The sequence below is a fragment of the Akebia trifoliata genome, chromosome 11 (assembly GCF_017979445.1).
Source record: "Akebia trifoliata isolate Shusen 1 chromosome 11, ASM1797944v1, whole genome shotgun sequence".
NCBI lineage: Eukaryota > Viridiplantae > Streptophyta > Magnoliopsida > Ranunculales > Lardizabalaceae > Akebia > Akebia trifoliata.
In genome coordinates this window covers 41,409,948-41,419,963 of record NC_141385.1, presented here as the reverse complement: position 1 = coordinate 41,419,963, position 10,016 = coordinate 41,409,948, and the positions used below count along the sequence as shown (strand labels likewise).

Here is a 10,016-nt window from a genome sequence, read left to right as displayed (position 1 = left end):
TCATATTATCATGACTATTTTAAAACGTGCTCTTCATGTCAATGTATAGCATTGAGGTTTTATTGAAAATTATATGTAATAATTTTTTTCCGATAAATGTTTTCTTCGATGTTTTAAAAGTTGGACAGATAATCAAACCGAAATTTTGCTCAACTGGTATCGAGGTCTAACCAATGTTCAATTTTCATGCAGGTCAAGATGCAAAAAAATTCATGAAACATTTGGATCGCAAAAAGTCCAAGCATAAGACCTAAGCCCATAGACCCGGATAGACGATAGAGTCGGAATAATTTGAGAAAACCCATTTTTGAATGAAAATGTCAAGATCTTCAAAATTCATGCTTTGCGATGGAGTTTCGTTTTTGCTACAACTTAAGTATTGCAAATTCAAAATCATAAGTGCAAAGCGTGTAGCGAAATAATAAAATACTCGGGAGTACAAGGTCAATCCAAAAGAATTGAAGTGTAACCAAAATTATGGGTCATGAAATATAAAAGGAGAATAAAAATCATAAATCTGAAAAATTAAAATTAATTTTGAAAGAAAACTAAATCTAACTAAATAAGAAAAATAGAAATTCAATTTGGAAACTATTAAGAATTAAGATCAACCACAAAACTATAACAGATATTTTTATTGATTTTTTATCAAACACCGATTAGATTTTTCATAAAAATAATGAATTTATCAATTATTGTTGTTAACCAATTTTTACAGGAAATTCCAAGCATTTGGTGTAATCAGAATACACATCATATCATGGAATTTTATAAGTAAATTACTAAGATCAAATATCTAATCAAACAATAAAATAATATATTCAATAACAATAATCGATTAATTTATCAATAAAAATTCAATTGCAATCTATGGTTTCCCTTTTCACCATAAAAAAAGACTTAGTCGATCATCTTAAAATTTATCATTCTTTCTACTGACTAAAATAATTAAACAAAAAAAAAAAGTTAGGAGGATGCAATTATAACTCAATTTCTTCTTTACTTTATATTATTTTTTGATCCTACACTTTTTCATTCTTGATTGTTGAATTCTTTTACAGAAGGAAGAAAAATTAAAGAGATTCAAGTGAAAATTGGTAGAAAGAGAATTTTAGTTTATAATCCTGGAAGTTGAATATTAAATTAGGGAATTGTGAATATGATGATCCTGATTCGGATTTTGAGTTTTTGATGAGAAGAGATTAAATAGAAGAATAAAAAAATATGGATGAGAGGGAGAGAATAGAAGATTAGATGAGAAAATATGGGGTGCATGGAACGTGTAGAATAGATGGAAAAGGGAGAAAAAAGTGAGAAAAATAAGAAAAAAAAAAGTTGTGGGAAGATAGAGAAGAGAGAAACTTGGAGAAAAAGAAGAAAAATAGAAAAATGTGAGTAGGAAAGAGAAATTTATTGGATTTTGAATTGTTATGCAGCACATTAAGGGAGAAAATATCTTTTTAGATTTTTCTTATTTCTTTGGCTCTTTTTCTTCTTCAAAATTATTTCTCACCCTTTTGATTTTTGATTTCACCCAAAAGTCCATCTGAACTTATTTCTTCTACTTTGAACCTTTTAAAATTTAATATCATAAAATTAGCAAATTAATTCTTAAATAATAAAATTAATCTAAAATAATGGTCAAAAATCAAAGGAATAGTTCATTATTATATGCAATTATTAGTTTTTAGGCTCTATTCATTCTTTTACCCCTTTTTTAGGTAATTTTGTTATTTTTTATAGTTTTCAAACTTTTGTTATAAAATTCAGAATCAAGCACCGTCGATTATGCCTTAATTCTAGGGTTAAGTAGTTTTTATTTCCATGCTTAGCTATTTTTAGTAATTTTTCTATTTTTGACTATTTTTCATGTTTTACTATGATTAGAACTCTTTCTCTATAAAGGGATATAACTCCAAAGTAAAAAAAATACATTTTTTATTTAATAAAATTTCTCTTTAAGAATTCTTTTCTGATGGATTAATTCCATATTTTAGTATTCTTTTATTGTTACATGCTGCGTCAAATTTTAATTACTCTTAATTTAACAAATGACATGTAATTATTCAATGTTCTTCGATTTTCAATATTTTCCTTTATGTAAAAGACTTAAAAAAAATAGTGATGATATTCTAACTAGATCTATGGATTCGTGTCCGCAACAGTCAGCCAAGCATTGATCGAGTGAAGACTGTCTAATTATAAAATCATTGTAAATTTTATATTTAATTACGATTTAAGAAAATTTTGTATTTATTTAAAGATTCCTAAAAATAATAATAATTTAATAAACTTATAAATTTTATTTATTAATATTATTATTATATTTTTAATTTTAATAGGTTTTTATATTTATTTGATAATAAAATTTAATATAAATCTAAAGGATCAATTTCCAGATTCTTTTAAGATTTCTTTTGATTTTTCCAAAAGAATGTAAGATTGAATCATTGAAAATTAGAAATACTTTTAAAATTTTAAAATATGTCCTTATACGATAGGACAGTTCGTTAGGTAACAAACTTGATAAAATGCAACATATAGGTCTGCCCCGTAAATCTCTTCTCTATTTTAATATCTCTTGTCTATTTGAAGGTGATGTTATTTGATAGAAATAAGACCCCCACTACATTTCTTGAATCGACATAAGGTATTATTTCCCCAATAATGCTACAGTAAACGAGAAACTTGTATTACACATACCTCAAGTACAAACAGATAAAATTAAAATTAAAAAAAAAAAAACACAGATTTCCTAGAGATATGTATCTTCTATAGATTAGCACCATTTTTCTAGGGATAAATTTCTCTTCGTCATCTCACAGTCAAACCATCTGTTCTTTAAAGTGAGGACACAATAAACTTTGAAGTCCTACTTTGTGGGTCCGGTTCTCTGATCGTCCTCTCAAGCTCCATCACAAATGTTTCCATTGCGGGCCCAGGCAAGCAAATAGGCACCACAATTCCATCCTCACCTTTACTATTCCTAAAAGGTATATAAAAGCTTGCCACCCCAGGAATCGCCCCTACACCACCTTTTGCTGGTCCACCATATACTGGTTTCCCCCAGCCAAAATCTACCTCTCCAAACCCAGCACGTGTCACGTCAGACACAAGGTACGTCCGCACCACAGTAAAATGGGGTCGTCCCTTGATCACCATCAGATCCGCCAATGATCTCATATACTCTTCTGTCACATCTTCCTTCGCTTTCTTAACTAACTCCAGTGCGTAGCTTAGTGGATTCCCACAAAGATTACCTGCAGATGACAACGCTACTGGAAATGCGAACGCATTACCGTAGAATCCAGATGGCAATTGTGGTTTGAACTTCCCACGTGCGTTTACTATGCAGAGGATTCGGACTTCTTCTTCCGGGTCGGGTTTAAGTGCGATGGTGCGGCATCGCCAGAGGAATGCGGTGAGTATCTCGAAGGTAGAACTTGTGCGGAGATGAGGTGGCACGTGTTTGCGTAGGGAATTTATTTCTTGTGGGCCAAAGAAGAATGATCGGTGGGCCATGTCATCGAGTGGCATAAGTGTGCCTTTGGTGTCAGGTACGTCGTCATACTCGTGATGCACGCACGTGACTCGTGGTGGGTCCCGGGCGTTGAGGCATTCTCTCTGCCACACAGGTGCCACTGATGGAGCACGTGCGCCTCGTGCCATTTCACCTACTGCGGTCATGAATTGGACCAAACCGGCTGCGTCGCTCATGGTGTGGTTGAGTCGAAGAGCGAAAATAAACCCTCCACAGAGTAGCCGAGTCACCTGCGTTGTAGGAATTTTACATAATTAGATGATGATGATGTCACATGAAACGATGACACGTGTCTCTTATTATTTAGATCGCACATACTATAAGGAATTCGTTTTAAAGGGAAAAATATGGAAGGGCTGTAAATGGATCGGATCGGACCCGAAATCTTCTCCGAACCAATAGATTAATTTGGATTCCAATCCAATTTTTAATGGATCAAGTTTGACTCTTAATATTGAGATTCAATAAATATTCGATGCGATAATAATTGTATTTGATGCTTAATTGATCAAATACTAGATTTGATCCAATCCGGATTGGATGCATTGACAATCCCATTAAAAATAAAATTCAAACTTAAATAATGATAAAGAAATTGGTTTCTTTCCAAAACTAATAGTAAAATATGTTTAAGAAACTACATGAAAATTTGTATTGACCCGATGCCAAAAATCAATGTGATAACAACTCAAACAAAATCATTTTTCAATTATTTATATATAATAAAAAAAAGGGCAAGTTGAAAGGGGTATGTCATCAGTTTAAAAGTATAGGATTATCTTAAATATTCACCAAAACATGAAAAGATATCTAAAATACCCCAAACAAATGTCTAAGAAATCATGGCTCCAAAATTCAAAGTTCGCATTAAAATGGATAGAATCTTAAGGTTAAAGGTGACCCAAACAGAAAAGAGTTGCCAATAACACACCAACATGGGTGGAGCCAGGATTTCCCTCATGTTGGGGGCAACTAAAGGGATTTTTTTATTTAATTTTTTGGTGGTGGGAGGTGGGTGGGGGGAATTGAGGAGGGGAAAAAATTGTGGGGACAACAACGGCAAATAAAATATCATTTGCAATAACTCATATAGGTAACTTTGAAATTTCTTGTGGGGGGCAAGTATTGTCCCCCAATCTAAATCGGCCTTACCAAAAACTACTTGTAACACACCAAACTATGAACAGACACTTATTTACCTTCAAAAGGATTGGTGTGTTGAAAGTAAAACTTAGAGTTGGAATAGAATTTCCCAAAAAACTATACAAAAAAGATGAAAAAAATAAAGGGTATATAGGTCATTTTTCATTAGTCTATTTGAGAAGAATAAGGTTAAAGTGGATTGAAAACATGGAGAGTTAAGAATTAATGCTTAAAGGTGATCATTCTCTCTCAAGTCTCACCTGAATCAACAAAAGAGGGCAATTAAGAACACCACCAGAGCCAGGAACATCATAAAGGAGATCCTCCCAACAAGGGAAAGGTGGCTGAAGCGCTTCTCCAAACTGCTCCAACTTAACATCAGCTTCAGCTTCAATGAACATCACACCTTCTCCTGTGCATTCCACAACAAGTTTCCTTCCTTCACCTTCCCTAAGCCTACCCGCAAATGGATAATAAAAAACAAGTGTTTTTGCGATCGCGTCTCTAATGACCTTAACAGGGTCTCTTCCTCCTCCCATTGATACATCTTTTTTGTAGAACTGTATCACAGGAATTTGGAATCTAAGGCCTTCTTGATCATCTATGTCTGAAAGAGGTTTGAATTCATGTGGAGTGGGCTTAGCAGGAATAATTAATGCTGGTTCACGCCTTGTTACTGTGAACGTTAGAGAGGACGCCATTTAAGAGAAAGAGAGAAAGAGAGAGAAAGAGGTGTTGCGTTGTAGTGAGTTTTTGTTTTGGAGGTTAGGGTAGTTATTTATAGGAGAGAGAAATACTTTTTAAATTCATCCGAGTCAACTTGAATTAGGCTGAGTCAACTCGAAATTTTGACTGAGACAACTCGAAAAAAACCATTGTCCAATTAGAAATTAAATGTTCCGAGTCATGCAATTATATCGAGAACATTAATGCTAGAGTCACTTAGCTTGGACACTACGTTTCACAATGAGCTGATGTCGTGGTATGCATGAAATCATAAGTACTTTTCACTCGTATCTCGAGGAAATATATATATATATATGATTTTAGGTACACCTCCACATCAACATAGTGATGAATACAATGTCTTAACATTTTTCTTATATTTAAAGATTTTTCTTTTAATACTTAAAATTGTTTGAGATATTTGCAATTTTAATCTCTATTTATTTGATTAACCAAAGTAACTCGTGAGTCCTAGAACTGCTTCGACTCAGTAGACTTTGAGTCAATTCTGAGTTTTTCGTGAGTGGGTAGGTTGGTCTACGATTTTATGGTTTGAATTGAAGTATAAACGCTTCTGCTCATGTGAAGCTGCCGTGCAAGTTTCTTTAATTATCTATTTTCTTTTGAAATGGACTTCATTGACTTGACTAAGGAAGCTCGGCTTCGGCTCCTACTGAGCCGCTGCAGGTCATTCTCGGTTATCAAATAAGGTCTCATTCTTTTGATCCTCAAAGCAACGTTATCATCGTTGCATGTTTTGACGAAAGGGAACCTAACTGTATGTGAAGTTTGTTACCCACGAAACCTCATTTTATCAAGTTTGTTACCAAGTAAACCCTGGAGTAAGGATCCACATCATAAAATTCAAATTTATGAGGTTAATTTATTATTTAACAAACCTTGGAGTGTACTCTAAGGACATAAATTTATAGCATTTAAAAACATGATCCGACTCCACAAATTTATAACAGAAAAAATTGTCAAAACTCTAAAAAAAATTATTAAATTTTCATGTTAATTTAAATTTAGGAGTTCCGTAGTCATCCATTTTCAACACATACAATCAAAATCAAAAAAGTTTTTTTATTTTTAAATTTTTTTTAATTTGAGTTTTTTCATAAAATATAGAAGGTTATATGTTAGATTGCTAATTTGATAATGCATGTGGGCCAAATGACTCTTAGTAAGATTTGAAATCTTATTAAGTTAGTTTTAGTAACATGATTCATAAAATAAGGTTTGTTCAAGTTTGATAAAAGTAAAGGAGTTTTTGTAATAAAAGTACAATAGATAGGTATGTCCAATACATCTCTTTAATTATTATCTTTTGGGGGGTCACATCAGAAGGAAACTCTTTGGCACTAACCTCCTTTTTATTTATGTAGGGAGCAGATCCTCTGTAGTGCTTAATTCATGTAGTTTCCTGTAGTGCTCTTCTAATAGTGGCGAGGCTTGTTGAAAATTACAATCTAACACCTTAGCCATGGTGTACAGATCATGATTTAGATCAGATTTATAATATATAAAAAGTTGAAAAAATATATATTTTTCAATATGATCTATGATCTTTAAAATGAACGGTTGTTAAACTCCAATGTTTCAAGGGACAAATTTTGATGACTTAGTCAAGTGGCACTCTATCAATCTTATAACTGCACCATAGGAAACTGCAAGGAAAAAGTACTACAGAGGATCCACTCCCATTTATGTCCAGGATACATAATTTATTTGTCACGTGAATATGTTTCTTATGATCTCACCCTCGTGATCTTGAGCCCAAATGGAAATAATTATGTCAAAGAAAAGAAATCATAGCCAAATCGCAACAATACGGATCATGAGAGGGTGGGGTGGGGTGGGGTGGGAGGATAAGATCAATTTATCAAGAAAGATAGTGCATTGGTGGTGGAGAGAGCTCAAATAATCCATCACACGATATCTCAAAAAAGTTGAAATATTCCATAACAAAAGGTAGGTTCACCTAGGGATTTCAATGAAGTTGGCAAAAGGAGATAAAAACAATTTCTTCCCACCATTACAAAGTGGGTGAATCATCATTATCACCTTTTTTTTGAAATGATACCACTTAAAACTTTATTTAATTTTCATTATTTTCCACTATGATTTTTTGTTTTTGTTTTGGTGAGGCTGTGCTTGCATTGTGAAGGACTGTTAATAGTTCATTGATTTGACTAGCTTGTTAAAGTTTGGAGTAGTAAAAGATTTTTAGTTTTACACATGTGGTACAATTATGTTACCCCTCTAACTATATGGCCAAATTGATTTTCTTCTTTCTTGGGATTAAGATTTGGATTCGAAAGAGGACACAAAAATATTTTATGATGGTTGGGGGAAAAGAAGAGGGCCCTTTGGCATTTAGTGGACAAATAAATAAGGGTTGAGATTTATATAATTTTTGCAACAAATCTCTAGGATAACTGTGAAAGGATAAAATCGTTTTCTATATGGATCATTCATTCGCACTATCAATACTCATCTGGGATGAACATGTACCATCATTTGAAGAAGACTTGGATAAGAGGTAATTAGGTCAACTGTAATTTAAGTAAAATTAATATTCTTTTTAGAGTTTATTTATTGAAAGGTCTTGAGGACATTGTAAAAAAGGGAGGAAGGAGGAGATGGATTGAAGAAATGAGGTCGTGTAAATTAGATTTATAGTGGAACGGTTCTCCGAACCCATGGATGTAAGTACATTTGCCGAATCTCAAAAAATATCTTTGTATGTTCTTTCTCTTTTTTTTTTTTTTTTTCATTATTCTAGCAATTTATTAGTGAATGATCTTGCTTCAAATTAGATCTCGAGGTCAATCACAAATTTGACCTCCACAATAATTTTTAATTTTATTGTCTTTTCTTTTCATCCCACTTAATCACGAAGAGGATGTTGACGACCGTAGACATGGGCAAACTCTAGTCTACTATATAATTGAAGATTTGATTGTTTTAACAAATAAAAAAAATCCAATTAAATTGAATCACGGTCCAACCATTGTCCCACAAATTTCAAAAGTTCATGAGAATTATCTTACCATTCTCAAAGAGAGTTGGTATTGCCTCACCAACTTTTACTAACGCCACACTAATTATGTGCAATTCTTTGATGATTTATATAAGAGTTGGCGTGGCATTAATAAAAGTTGGAGTGGTAATAGTAGCTCTCTTCTTAAAAAATTACCTTTTAAAGAAAAATAATGAAGTACATCTCACCTAACAATAAATGTTAAACACATTAGGTTCTGAAATTTAAAAGTTAGTAACTGCCTTATTAACGGTAACATGGGGTCAAGGCTCTCCATCTTTCACAAGGGTAGTTTAGACATACTTCTTTGGACTTTGGTGAAAATTTGAGGTACTACCTGTGTTTTCAAAGTGATGGCATACCCCTTGACCGTGCAGTACCTCTGGTAAGAGATTAACAAAATGACTTAAACACCCCTTATATTCGGCCTCTAGTTAAAAACCTAGATTTGGTTATGAAAACATGTTGCTTAGGAAATCTTTCAAGTAAATCAAACTTTTCAACTACAAGATTCTTGCTCATTCGCCTCAATGTACCTCACAAGTAAAATAGGATTTTTGAAAGTTGAAGATGATGAACTTTTGGAGACAAAAATAAAGATAAAATGATGAATGAGATTACAAGATGGGTGATATATCCAAGTCAATCTCCAAAATCACAATGAAGTCTAAAAATATTTGAGATTGACTAGCCTTACTAAGTTAGAAAGTATTTCACCCTTATTATGGGTTGTTGGGTTCACTTTGTACCATCCAAAACCTTGATCAATGTTGCAGAGGACAAAATTCTCTGATCTTTCAACAAAAAAAAATATATATATATATTTATTAATGAATTTCATTTTAAGTTTGGGAGTTATGTGAAATTTCGGTAGCCGTCCACTTTCAAAACCTTGGTTCAAACTCAAAATAAATTTTTTTTGTTGAATCTAAGTTTTTCGAAGAAACTTAGAGGGTTGTGGTGTTGGTTAGCTATGTGGTAATCCATTTGAGCAAAAAAAAAAATCCTTAATAAGGCTTAAAAACTACCATGTTAGTAAGGAAAGTGTTTCGCAAATCCATTGATCCTGAATGACAAAATCTTGTCACAAAGATATTGGTTGGCTAAAGCTAAACTAATTACATTCCAACATTATAATTGGTCCATAGCCTCAAATGAAAATTAATACAAGGTAGACTTATAGAGAAATATTAAAACCAGTTAAACCTCCTTTGAAATTCGTCTCAATCGAAATCTAATCGTCAAATCCCTAATGTTAATCCCTTAATTAAGCAAGTAACTTTATAACTATATAGCCTAAGCTATACGACTATTGTACTTCAAAATCCAATCTAATAATTATTAGATACCTAACATGTCGTCCCTCTTGAAAATGACCTTTCCCTTAAAGATTGAAATCTCACGGACTACAAATTGTGCTGGAAGCAATTATATCCATCGAACATGTGAGTTGTAGGTCAATTGTGTGCATGTTTGTCAAATTTCTCTATTTGATGCAAATCTTTTCGAAGAAACTTCGACCTCATGATCATTTTCAACTATATTCAAACATTCATATCATGA

The 10,016-nt window shown here is 32.7% G+C and overlaps 1 protein-coding gene across 1 annotated transcript; it reads right to left on the bottom strand.

The window, feature by feature from the left end:
- Positions 1-2,668: 2,668 nt before the first annotated feature.
- Positions 2,669-5,442, bottom strand: LOC147391726 (benzyl alcohol O-benzoyltransferase-like). The gene is made up of 2 exons (XM_086459918.1): positions 4,945-5,442; positions 2,669-3,771 (listed from the first exon to the last, which is right to left on the bottom strand). The coding sequence occupies exons 1-2, from the start codon at positions 5,383-5,385 to the stop codon at positions 2,842-2,844; spliced, it is 1,371 nt and encodes a 456-aa protein (XP_086316044.1). The 5' UTR covers positions 5,386-5,442; the 3' UTR covers positions 2,669-2,841.
- Between the last annotated feature and the right edge of the window lie 4,574 nt (positions 5,443-10,016).

What these genes read in the sequence shown, in the direction of transcription:
- LOC147391726 (XM_086459918.1), bottom strand. Translation starts at nt 5,385, where the DNA reads ATGGCGTCCTCTCTAACGTTCACAGTAACAAGGCGTGAACCAGCATTA. An exon ending in GCCCTCTTTTGTTGATTCAG is followed by an intron (nt 3,772 to 4,944) that starts GTGAGACTTGAG and finishes CCTACAACGCAG; the next exon opens with GTGACTCGGCTACTCTGTGG.